This window comes from Mycteria americana, chromosome 1 (assembly GCF_035582795.1).
Source record: "Mycteria americana isolate JAX WOST 10 ecotype Jacksonville Zoo and Gardens chromosome 1, USCA_MyAme_1.0, whole genome shotgun sequence".
In the NCBI taxonomy this organism is placed as follows: Eukaryota; Metazoa; Chordata; class Aves; order Ciconiiformes; family Ciconiidae; genus Mycteria; species Mycteria americana.
In genome coordinates, this window is record NC_134365.1 from 64,466,458 (window position 1) to 64,479,795 (window position 13,338).

The window sequence follows — 13,338 nt, forward strand, 5'->3', positions numbered from 1 at the left end:
CAGAGTACATCTCTGCAGAGTGGTGTAAAGGCATAGCCCCAAGTGTTTTATGAGGGTCAGAAAGGACAGTAAGAGCCGTGGGTTGAATTTCATAAAGGGCATTGTCCCCTTCTGGGATATCAGTGATAGGAAATACATACATTTTTTCCACAGCGGCGCAGAACCAGACTGTGAGGAACTTGAGCCCATTCACTGTAATTTGGGACGCATGCTGAGGCAGAGGAACTATTCACCAGTCTCCCGCCTGGGATTTTCTTCATTCCTTCCTTGCCCCTACAGCAGTGGTTTTCAACCTGTGGCCTGTAGCCTTTGGAAAGGAGAGGCGGAAACTGTCCCCGGAGGACACAAAGTGTCCTTGGTAACCCTGAATCTGGGGTTCTAAAAAAGGGCTTTACACCTCTGTGGGAAAACTTCCAAGACCTGCCGCCCCAAAGCCTGGGAAGCCCGTGCCCTGCTGCTGCGGGGGGGGTGGGAAGGCACGGCAGGCCCCCCGGCAGGCAGGCGATGGACCCCCCGCCGGCAGCTGCGGGCAGGGCGGCCCCGAGGGGGCTCCCTGGCAGCGGGCAGGACCCCCCGCCGCCCCCACCGCCCCGCCGCGACTTTCGCATGCGGCAGCCCTTGCCCTGCCCGCAGCCTCGGCCGGGGCGACCCCGCCGGGGGTCTCCGCAGGGCTGGGCCGGGCCGGCGCGGGGGTCCGCGGGGGCGGGGCGCGGGGGCCGCCGGGGGCCGCGGCGGGGCGGGGCGCGGGGCGGTGCGCGGCGGGGCGCGGTGCAGGGCCGGCGGGCACACGTGGCTCGGCCCCCCAAAAAGGCGATCCCCGCCGGCGGGAGCGGGCAGTTCGTACCTCGGCCCCTGCAGAGGCGCCGTCGGTCCGGTCGGTCGGTCGGTCGGTCGGTGGGTGCCGGTGCGCAGGGGCCGCGGTTGGCTGCGGAGCGGCGGCTCCCGCCCCTGCGGAGGCAGCCCCGGGCTCGGGGCGGCCCTACCTGCCGGCACTATGAACCTGACAGCCGAGAACCACCGCGTCCCGCTGAGCGACGGGAACAGCATCCCGCTGTTGGGGCTGGGCACCTACGCCGACCCCCAGAAAGTAAGTCCGGGGCTGCCGGGACGGGACGCCCCGCTCCGCTCCGCTGGCGGGGGCAGGTGGCGGCCGCCCTCGCTGCAGACCCCCCGAGCCGGGCTACCCGCCTATTTCCCCCTCCTTTCCCGGCTGTTTCTCTTTTTGCTCCTTCCCCCGTGCAAAGTCAAAGCCCGAGCTCTGCCGTGAGCAGTACGGGCAGTGCGCGGCGCGCAGAGGAGGAAAAGGTGGGAAAAAAAATCCCGCCCGGCTTGCGGTGCGGTGCGGTGCTCGCCTCTCCTCGCCTCGCCCGGCCTCACCCCGCCTCACCGCCCCGCAGCTCCGCGTTGGTGGGCGCACGGGAAGGGGGCGCGGGGGGCCGGGGAGCGGCTCTGCCGCTGCCCCGGGGGCTGGGGGTCGGTCACCGGGACGGGATGTGACAGCCGGCGAGCGCCGGCTCCCTGGCAGGGCGGCCCGGAGCCCTCGGTCCCGAGAAGCCCGGAGCCGGGGGGACGGTGCCGCGGGTCCCCCGGACCGGCCCCGCCGCCCCCCTGCGCCGAGCGCAGATAAGGTGAGGGATTTCGGACCGTCTTGCAGCTGGCCCCCACGCTTTCCAAGGAATGTTCCTGAAACAAAGACCCAAATTCCTGCATCCTGATTCCTGCGACTCCCACAGCTGACTGCCAGCGGCCAAACCACCCTCAAATATTCTGCATCCTTCGGTTTTGCGTGTCCCGGCCAGGCATCCCATCTCGCTGTCGCTGGGTCGGCTGCATCGAGGCCGTGGAAGCACACCTGGTGCTTCTTCCCTCTGCGTACCTGGGAGCACAAAGGCAACTGGCTGGCTGCTGCGTTTCGCTCTCCTGAACTGCCTGATCTTTCAGCAGTTCTTTTTTTGTTTGTTTGAAGAGTAGCAAAAGAGATATTTTGGGTAGAGCCCTTCTTGTGTAATAGTATCAGAGTTGAGATGCAATATTGTGTGTGTGACTCCACATACCACAAGGTATTTAAAAATACCTTTTTAAAGAAAACTGTTGATTAAAGCCATTTAACAACCAGTAATTGTACTATGGTATATTAATAACAGTGGCAAAGAAGATCTTCAATAAACACTGCTGCAGGCAGTGCGTGAGTGATGCAGAAAGGGTGTCAGAAATCCCCAGGGCTGCAGATCTCCCTGGTTAACAACGCAGGTTTACATGGGAAGAATTAGTGGGAATCTGCAATTTCAGAGGCTGGCCACCGTCCCCCACATCACTAGAGTTTCTAGAGATATTTTCAGCTAGTGCATTCTTTGAGTAACGGTTAGTGAAACAAAATTAAGCTCTCTAACAGTTTTAATGTAGTGAAGCAGAACGTTGTATAATTCAGTGACAAAATAGCTCTGAGCAAACTTGAAGCGTCTCTTTCCAGACTTGTATATCATGCCCCCAACCCTCGAGTTGCCATTTTACAGTAGTTTTAAGTTGAGAAAAACAAGGCTGCCAGCAGAAGGGGTGCTCCTGCCTCGCCTGCAGCCCAGATGAGCCGTGGCCCGATGCTGGGGCATTAGCCAGGCTCAGGCAGGGAGCTCAGAGCAGCACGTAACCTGCCAGAGCTGAGAGGGGAGGCAGATGGGATTCCCCTTGCGGAGGCAGCTTCTCAGCAATGCTATAACCCTGCTAAGAGTTCATTCTGCAGAAGTTCAGATGTCCCAAAATCAGCACAGCAAAGGTCCTGCTCCTTCTCTCCCCACTGCAAAATCCTGCTGCCTCCTTTGCCCTCCCGCGGGTCGAGGTGGAGGGTGAACCTTTACACGGAGCTCATCCAGCAAAAATGAATCGGTTTTAGGTAGGGTTGGTTTTCAGCTTAATTAGACCTGGGTAGTGGCTTTTTGCATTTTCTGCTGACAGAAGGAGGGGGGACGACAGGACGATGCTGGCAGGGCATTGCTATAGCAACTCCAGTTTAGAGCAATTGAAGCTGCTGTGTAACTGCACCCTCAGTGGGAATGGGTGCATATACCCAGCCACCCATTCTCCCTCCCCCCGCGTTTGTGGGAGTTTGATTTTCTGAGCTGGCTTTCCCTTTCTACGTGATAAAACGCGTTAGAAAGTTATGGGTGGGAGGAGGAGCTGAGAAGAGGTAGGGAAAGAAGCACTGATAAGGCACTTGCAAAAGTCTCATTTTCGCAGAAGACCAGGTGGAACACTGTATGTTTATCTGGAGGAGCCGGGCTGAAGCTTTACGCTAGGATTAGGACTGCGTATTTGAGTCGGGGAACTGGTTACAGAGGGAAGCTGGGGAAATGTGGTAGCAGGGTGCTACGGGATTTGTTGCAGAATTCTTTGCAGCTACTAGTCAGTGATGGGGCTGGACATTTAAATAGGTCACGGCTTAAAGCTTGCCCACCTCAAAAAGGCTGCTTTGCTGGTAAGAGGACGGGGGGCTTCTGTCAACACCTTGCCGTGGCAGCGAAGTGCCGCTTAGCTGGGACAAGCTGCTCTGCCGAGTGCTGACTTGTGCCTGGCGCAACTTCCACCGGGATGCCTGGCGAGGTTTCTGTCCTGTTCCTCCCACCTAGAGAGCTGAAAGGCTTTGTGGCAACTTGGGACCGTTTCAAGGTTTATCTTAACAAGCGAGGCTATAAACTAGCACTGACACGTTTCCCTTAAAATGCTTAGCTGTAGCCTTTTGTGGCTGAATTGCTTAAGCAGCAGCATCTGAGCCACCCGTTCTCCAGCGGTGGGGGCAGGCAGCTGGTGGTAGCAACGGTGCCAGCCGTCCCCAGCACGCAATTTCTGCTCATGAGTCGGATCTCTGCGACTTCTAGTCATTTTGTGCTTTGATATAAAATACAGAGCTATTCATTTGTCAGATTATTTGTCTTGCTCTTGGAGGCAGATTATTGTTTTTTTTTTCAGAGGTTATTCACCCTGGCACCTCCATGTCAGAGCAGCTTGTCCAAAACAAATCTGTTTTCTCAATCTCGTGCTATAGCCCAGTAGCTCGTAATGAGCCCGGAGTGTTTGTCCTGAAGTGCAGGAATGCGCTTGCTCGTTAAGCAAACCAGGCAGAGCTAGTTAGCCACGGAGCAGGGAAATCTGCTTCTCCGACTGTCCGTTACAAGAAAGCGGAGGCAGGAGGCTAGCTTTCATGTTTCGGGCTTTGTCTGGATAAACTGCACAGCAGTGCCTTCAGAACTGAAATGTATCAGCAGCTTGCCTTGCTCGTCTTAAATAACTTAATTGTTCTCCCAAAGATGACTTTGGGAGGTAAGTCATGCTTCTCCAGTTGTGAAACACCAAAGAAAAAATACATCTGTTGACTGAAATTTGGTCCTGTGTACAAGTTTACGGACTCAACAAAGCGCATCACTCAACTGGAGCAGAGCTGGACCACTGTGGAAAAGGTTTATTTCATAATCAGATTAATTTTATCGAATGCTCCTTCCCCCTAGGTGTAAGAGAGCTTTTCTTGTGACTTGATACAGGTCAGATTGACAAGAATTCAGCTAATTCTTTGACACTGAAAACACTGGTAGTGCAATGTTAGGGGTTTCTTTTTGCTTTATTCTCCTAGCACGGCAGGAAAGTGCAATGAATCCATTTGCTACCAGCTCATCTGCTAGCAGGAAGAAATAAGTCTGTTTATCAAAAAAAGCACTTAGAAATAATTTTAAATTGGTGTTTCTTATCCCTATTTTTAAGGGAAGGTAATAATTGTACAATTAAAAAGCTTAGTTTGCTTTTTGGTGCAGATTTCAGTGTGTTGAAGTTGGTTTTGCATTCTCCTTCACACAGGGAAGGAAATGTGTAAGTTGTATCAGAGTCTTGCCTATGTGAACTAGGCTGTTTGTCCTAGCAAGGATGGATTCAAGCAAAACACTGGAAATCTCAGTCACTGACTCCTTCCCCTATTCTCTCTTCCCTTCCCCAAATATCCCCTCTCCTCGTGGGTCTCGGAGGGAACCACAGCAGGAGCAGTGAATCGGGACTATCACGGCCCTCTAGACGGCTTTAAAATTTGAGGCCAATTCTGCCTCTGTCTGGCTCTGCAGATCCTGCTGGCAAAGCCCTGCACGTGCAGGAGTGGCTCTGCCAAGGCTCCAGCAGATGTGCGGTGTCCAGCTTTCCCTCCCCGAAGGCCCCCGAGCCGTTGACCCAGTTCTCTGGGGTATTAAATGAATGGGGGGGGGAGGAGGGAGAGGGCAGCCCCACAGGGGAGGGTGGAGGAGGACAGCCCCCTTGATGAGCCCGTGGCATGGCCCTGTGCTGCAGCAGAGCTGGATCAGCCCTCCGGGCTTCCACCACCTCCCTGCACCGATGCTCAGTTCCCAGCACAGCCCGGCGAGTGGTACTGGTACCCATCTGGAAGCAGATGGGGTGCAGGGACGAGCAGGCTCAGAGGGGAAAGGTGCTAAAAACACTCCTAAATCCTGGAAATCCTATGCCTTGTTAAAACTGCACTTATGCCCGCTTCACTTTATAACTCATCCCTGTCAACACAGCTAAGATCATCAGCCCAGCGCCTCCACATAAATACTCGCTGTCTCCCTGGAAGGTCAAGGGGCCTTGGCCACAGCTCCTCTCTTGCTTTCCTGTTTTGACTGAGGGAGGAGAGGGCTTGGAGGGAAGGTTGTAGCAACCACACTGTACACAGGCGCTGCTTCTGAAACATAAGATTGGGCAAAGCGCTCAAGAATAGCACTGGGTGAGGGTTTTTGGCAAGTTGTGACTTTGCTAAAAATGAGGTTCTGAGGTAGCCAAATCCATTCATAAATTGGAAGCAGTTTTGTGGAATATTTTCAGGCAAAACAAATGGCAAAGCATTTCATTTTGGGCACTGGCAGTACAAGCTGAGGAATCAAAGGATTATTAAAGCAGTTGGAGGTAGCAGTTGCCTTTCCCTGAATAGCCTGCTGGTGAGGGAATCCACACGGGTGGTGGGAAACGAGATTCAGTCCTCCTCTCTGCCTCCGGGGATTAAATTCATATCACACAGCCCAGGGAAATAACGTGATCGTGGGGGTATGTGATAGCTAGAGAGAGGCAAGAAGAAACACGTACAGGCTGGAGCGGGAGGAGCACCCTCCCCATGGGAAAGTGCACTGCCCACCAGCCCCACAGTTTTGGATGCTGAAGAACTCGGTATGGCATCCAGCCAGGAGGGAGAGAGACCCGTTTCCCCAAATCCTTAACTACCACAAAGTAACCCTTGTGAGCGCCCAGACAGTCTGGGTTTTGTTTAAGAAGCAATTGCTGGTTTGAATCAGGGAGAGGAAAAGTTCATCCAGGGCTCCCGTATCCAATCTGAGTGACCAAGTAAAAAAATCTGTTTCGGATAAGTAAAAACACTGTTTTGGCACCCTGAATTACTTTTTACACCCAAGATAGAAGCTGAACAGAGTAACTTTTCGTTGTACGGGCCTAACCGCCCTTAGTGCTCTCGTAGGACCTTTTACTCCACAGAGTTCCTTGCACGAGGATGTGTGCACACAAACTATTTCAATCGCCCTTAACGCTGCAGGCTGCCTGCTTTTGGAGCTGCCGTAGGCTACCTTTAAGTCAAAAGAGGTAATAAGTGACTTGTCCCCATGATGCGATCTGGATCTCTGAGCTGCAGTAAGGGGGGGGATTACAATTTAATTGCCTCCGTTCTCTTCCTGGCCATCACCGGCTTCTGAAACACGATCAGCTGGAAACAGCCATGATTTCAGGTGACTTGTAGAGAAAGTCACCTGGCCTGACCCAAAGCTATGAAATGGGTCATGTATTGAAAGTCCCAGGCAGGAGTGACACCTGAGATCTCTGGAGACAGGGTTGAAGCTTAAAGGCTTCCACTTCTTGATCTCTTTCCTACAAATTTCTCCTTCTCTGACTCAGACAACTGTCTTCCTCCTTTCTCCTGGGGTAAACCTCCCACTCGGCTTCTAAATTTTTTTCTTGAAAGAGATAAGAGAGGCAGTGGCAAGAGCAGGAACTGCCCTGACATGCAAGTGTCCTTACAGCCTTAGCTTACTTCCCACGCCATGCTATTAAAATAAATATATAAAGAAAATACCACAGTCCTTTTAACGTGAACAATTACACATGAATATGTGTTTGAACTCAGCAAGCACTGAGTCTGAAGTTAGCTCTGTAATGAAGTGATCTTTATAAACCTACATGAAATCACCACAGTTGTAGGCCAGGGAGATATTTTGCCTTTTTCTTCCCTAAAAAGGCTATTGGGAACCTGATTTGAACAGAGCTGGGGGGAGTCAGCTGGGATATTTGGCTACGGAGCCTCATATTTATGCCCTGAACCTAAGAAGTGAAGAAAGTTCCCAAAACGAAATTGTTTTTTTAAAGTTGTTGGGCCATATCCCCTGACCAGCATTTCCAAAGGACTTTGCGCCCCTTTACAGTCCCTTTCGGTGACCACCACTGGGTTTCTCAAGCCATTTGCTTTTTAAGCAGCAGTATTACCTCATGCGGTACTAATTCTTCTTGTCTTCAGGGAGCGCTTTGGAGCAATGGAGCCACAGCTGGCCAACACATAGCAACACGTGGCCTTCAGGGTTGGGATTTTTGAGATGTTTCAGAGGGTGGCCTTATGTTCCCTTGGTCTCTGAGGATATCCTAAAACGATACTCCCAAACCGAGATCTGTATGCTTGAGGCAAGGGCAGAAGGGAAGGAGATACGTTACTGCAGCCCAGGAAGAGAACTGTGCCTGATCTGCTACGCGTCCTGGAAGGCTCCTTGCCTGCCTGTTAGTAAACTCTTAGCCGAGCCTTCACGCTGAACGATATTTATCCCAAAACCATATATCTGTAGCCAGATCCTTCACTAACAAAGCCACGACTCGGTTAGTTTCACGCTTGGAGGACTAAACCATACTCAGACGATTTGGCTTGCACAGACCGCAGATGGGACACCTTTCCTTTGGTGGCTGGTATCCTGGTGTTGAGTGATGCTCTTGTTGCTTCATCTCTCAGATTTTACTCCTTGTTCCTCGACTAAGTCACAGTTACTGGCAAGACCCAGTTGCCAAGAGCAGATAAAGGCAGGATTTCTTGGTATTTGGTTCCCAGATGCCTCGAGGAGTCGCAGTAGCAGGCATCAGCTTTTAGCAGGCAGCAGAACAACGCGGCTCTCAGGCAGGAGCATGGCTGCTCACTGGAAACATGATCAAAAGCATGAGTAAGAAGATACAGGGGAAGGAGTCTGCGTGAGGATTCAAGAAACTGCAGCGGCTCTGGGCTGTATTATTTTCTTAATCCGTCCCTGCTGTTTGCTACAGAGATGGCAAATATGCCAGAGGATGAGTGATGAACAGATGAGCACTTTAAGATCCCGCTTCCACAGATCGGACTTCTCATAGCAAATAGGTGAGGGTACAGAGTAGAAGAATGCACTAAATCTAAAGAGTCTTGGACAAATTCTGCTTTCATCAATGACTTTTGCTAAAAACTTAATGTTGCGTGATGCATTTTAGAGTTCCCTTTCATATATGCTTTAATGGCATGTTTACCACCTACAAAAAGCAGAGTTTGTTTATCTTGCATTCACCTTTTCTCTTCTGCCCATACAACTTTTCTGTTCTGCCACTGGAACAGTCTTTCTACATTTCTGTGTCTTCAACACTTTGTTGTCTTGGTGTTCAGCCATGACCTTTCCTCCCCTGCCTGCAACCACCTCGTGACACCTCAATTCCTGCTGGCTCCCTATAATCTCATGTTATACAATGGAACATTTTTGGCTTGCGTAAATGCAAGATTGCATCTTTATCTCATTAAGAAAGGAAAATGAAGTAATCTAATTAGAAAAAACAGGTAATCAGAAAAGGTAGATGCTTTTTTCTGAAATGTGGCAGGCTCAAAAACTCCTAGCTTTTGTGTAAGAACTGTACTTTAACCATTAAAGTCGTATTTTAAAGTTGGATTTGACAAAATGACTTGTCACTCTCTGTCAAGCTTGAGGAAAGATTCTTGCATGCAACTTTCTTGAGGACACAGGCTTTGTTCTTATGCATTTGATTTGCACAAAACCCGTTGCTCTAAGACACTGTTGAATTTGCAGAAATGCTAGTTTACCTCCACGTATCTTCTCTGCTGAAATCTCTGTGGTTCTTCATTTCTATGAATCCTGAAGCTTAATAGAAAACAAATTGATAGTGTGACTAATCTCTACTTCATGCCAATGGCTTCTGTGGTGTTTCCAGCTATGAACTCAATTAATGTCTAATCATGTGTGGCAAATTAAAAGCTGCATTTACTGAAATAGTCAACATGTAAAATTCCTGATGAGGACAGGCCCAGCCTTGTAGATGAGGGTGAATGAAAGACTAACTTTCTAGCTACGAAGTTCATCAGCCTGTGAAGGACTTCTGAGCCAAATGGCCACAAAATTGCTAGTCCTGGAAAACGGTGGATTTTTTAGTTTGCTCTGAGGAGTAGATCATGCTAAGAATGACCGCCCCCCAAACCTGAGCATGTCTTAAATGATAAGCCTTCAAAAAACCTCTTCTTCAAAAGTACCTCTAACCTACGCTGACATCTCAGCTGCTATGTGAAAATGTTTTCAGACTACTCCAGGACCAAGAGACATATCCCCGCGCAGAGCGGAGGACTTCTACTAATGAAACCGTTGACAGCCAGATAATCGCCTGGCCCCAGTGCAGCGATGCCTGCCTAATCCAAGCAGAGAGGATGGCTCTTACAGCCAACCTGGCACCGCGTCACTTGGCTCCCAAACGTGGTGCCAACACATGCAGACTTGGACACTGCAAGAGCACTCCAGAGGAAAACGTTCCCAGAGCAAGGTGACATTTAGGAGATGACAACTTTGTCTGGGAGTCGGTACGGCTTTTGGATGGCAGATATCAGATGCCAACATCACCCACCGAGCTACATGTCTGGCTATGACATAGGGTAGAATTGCATTTAATCAGCCCAGATCCAAAACGAATAGAAGGTTAATCCAGATGAGCTTTTAGGACAGTAGCACTACCCAAAACCAGTCGTAGGGATTCTTGTTTGAAAAGTAACCAAACAGAAAGCAGACCTTTTCCATTCCATAGCTGTGTACTGCAGTGACAAGCACTAGCTCTTTCAATATACCCCTCTTCCAAAAACTACAAAGCTAGCTGGTACCAATGCAATAATATCAAGGCCAAATATTGACACCAAAAAAAAAATTTAATTTTTTCTCTTTTCCTCTGGCTTTTTAAACACACCAGATTTTTAACTCTGCTCAAAAGCCATAGGGAAAGCCCTCCTGTGTAAATAAAAGTTAGGAAGATTGTTTTACAGACAGGGAGTCACTGGCATTATCGAAGAGGGGAAAAACTGAAACCCTACGAGTGAGTAATCTGAATTAACACAACTGAAAGATGCGCTTTTTGGCAAGAACATTTAGAGCCCAATTTTCCAGATGAACCTCCATTTTCTAAAACGTCCCTGACTGACACCATATGTTAAATATGGCTGTGCACTCCCATGCGTCCCTGATTCCCTGCAGCTCTCTGAAGAACAGCGTAAGCATGTTCTTGCAGCTCACGTGGGAAGCTAACATCTGGGTTGTGTCTTCAGTTGACCTAGGAGGCCACATTTGTCAAAACTTGAAAACACTGTGCAGAAAATGCCTCTCTAGGCTTCAGCAAAGCCAGCTTTTGTTGGTTCAGCTAACTAGGTGGTGGAATTCCCCAAGTTTTACATCTGCCTTTGCAAACACTTCTTCGAACTGGCGCCAGAAACCTCTCCCCTTTAACTCTAGGGAATGAACTAGAAACACTACTAGCAACCTTTTCTTTCTCCTTTGTTATTGCACAAGCTGGTGCTTTATCTTCCCCTTGTACCTCATGCATCCCTGGGATCACATTTCTTGTCTGAAGGACATTTTGATAGCATCCATCCTTCCAGTTAGATCTGTGCTTTCCAGAGCTGGCTGGCTGGCTACTGTGTCTTCCAGCTCTTCAGGAAACTGTCCCAGTTTCCTGAAGCATGGGACTGCAAGCATGGGACCTGGGTGTGTACATCATTTGCTTGGTTTGCTTTAATCCTTTACCTGCCGACAGAGAGGCATGGCAGCCCTTTAGCTTGGGCTTGCATTAAGTGAATTTGCATCAAGTGAAAAGTTGCGGTGATCCTAAAACTGAGGATTCTGCAATCAAGTGGTAAAAATAACTCCAGCAGCCTCTGCCAGCTACAATAATAAGGCTTTCCTGAACACAGCTTTGGCTAAATCCTAGAATAACAATGTCACAGGAATTCTAGAAATGCTAAATCTGCAGTTATGCAATCTAATTTCTGTTGTACAGGCAATCAAACCTCACGCTTCAGGCCACCGACAGGACATCAAGCTAGAGGAGAAAGGCATCCCTTGTCCACGCTCGTTCACAGCGTGATACAAGGCAGCAAGCATCACCACTTCCCCCATCTTCTCTGGGCACATTTGCTATCCTCCACTTTCTAAGGCAACGCACTGCATGACATAGGGCAAAGCTCTGGGCCGGCGTAGCAACTCGTGGCTCTCAGCTCTACTACCTGCTTTTGCAGAGATCCCTTCACTGGGTTTTGCTTCCTGGATAGTGGCTGCCAATGCTTCCGGGGGATGAAAGCCAGATTTTCCTGTGTACGAGAGGGATGTGCTGGCAGTTGCAGTTTCCAAGAAAGAGGTGTACAGTACAGCTTCTCCTTTACAAGATTAAACAATTCTAAGAATGTACCCTTGTGTGGCTCATATCCTCTGGCTTTGTAAACTCAACCTGTGCTTTCCTGTAATGCCCTCCGTACACATGTTTTGTATGCTCTGTTCCTAACATCTTAAGCCAGTCCTCTTTGCCAGTTTGTCCGGAAAAAAGGCAAATGGAAAGAAGCAACTGGGCTTCTAGAAACTTGCATAAGAATCTGTGTGCGAGTGCCGAGCTCTGGCGAAGGAGGCTCTGAGCCCAGGAATGTACCTACTTTCTCCTTCCTGTATTTAGCTGACTAAGATTCCTAAACAGTGGCTCCACATCTTAAATTATAGGTTAGGACTGGAGCGCTTAGCCCACAGTTTGGATCTCTTGTGTAATTCAGCTGCAGCTACATTCACATTTTTCCAGGAGATGGCCCTGTCTCCCAACACCTCAAGCTCTTCCTCCCAGGACCATTATTGCCAGCTGAGGGACTGGATACCATTGCACTACCCAGGTGAGGTGCTCAGGACTAAGGTAGGCGGCTCCTTCCCTGAAGTGCTGCTTCCTCAGCTCTCACACGCTGCCGAGGCTGGTGCAACTCTGTAAAGCTGCGTATGTGAAACGAGGCAGAGCAGAATGTGGGAGCCTAAGTCAGACTGTTTTCCTTACTGTATAGACTAATAAAGAATAAATGACAATCGCAATGTTAAGACGTTTATAAAAGCAGTGCCTATGGCAGCTGTTCACATGGTTTTGCAAGATTACGATCCGCCGCTAACGTGTCCTGTTAGCTTTGTCTTTGGAGGTAACCTGAATTCCTCTTTATCAGCTGGAAACCTGATGGAAATTGCTGACCAGAAAAGGATGCTATAGAAAAAGCAAAAGAATTGGAGGGCAGCTGAAAATCAGCACTAAATAACAGTAATGAGTAGGACAACCACTAACACTGCTAAGCAAATACTGTTCTACTTGAGAGGGAACAGTAAAATTCATGGGTATGCCTGCACAAAAAATATTCTCCTGGGGCTTGGTCACATGCAATCGTGAGCAAAACTGAAGCTGTACGTTTTCTATGGTAGGGAGAACAGTTTTTGACAAAATGGGATGTGATGGAAGGTGTCTGGAATAAACATTAAAAAAAAAAAGTTCATGGTCTCAGAGGAAAAAGAGAGCAGACCCTTTCAGACAGGCAGAACTGATGAAGTACATTGCTTTTTCAGACTCATAAAACGTGGTAACTGGCCAGTTGGCTACTTCATCTATGGAGAAGGGGCCAAATTGCCTCTTCTTTTCTTTCAGTGAAGGTGCAAATCTGAGTCTGCTCCCCTTGTGCTTCTGCCAGATGTATTTACCATGGAACCTGAAGGAAAAGGATACTGGTTTAATCTGTCATGCATGGTGGTAAATCAGCAGGTTTACAAGCTATTGATTGATAGAGGGAATAATTGCATGTGTTGTTTCCTTAAACTCTATGATCTTAAAAATAACCTAGATGCTATTGAAGGAGTTATTAGTGATTGAGCAAGTGGTTCTAGTCAACCAAGCAGTTTCTCTTTTGTCATAAAACATGTAATAAATTTAATACCTTTTTTGGCACAAATTAGTGACTGACTGTAAGAGCACTGAAGATAAAAATCT

General features: G+C 49.1%; 1 protein-coding gene across 1 annotated transcript in view; it reads left to right on the top strand.

Moving 5' to 3' along the window:
* The first annotated feature begins 994 nt into the window (after window positions 1-994).
* AKR1D1 (aldo-keto reductase family 1 member D1) overlaps window positions 995-13,338 on the top strand; it is a 35,359-nt gene continuing 23,015 nt past the window's right edge. The window contains exon 1 of the mRNA XM_075491710.1: window positions 995-1,087. Coding sequence (XP_075347825.1) covers window positions 995-1,087 — 93 coding nt within the window. The remainder of the gene's footprint in view (window positions 1,088-13,338) is intronic.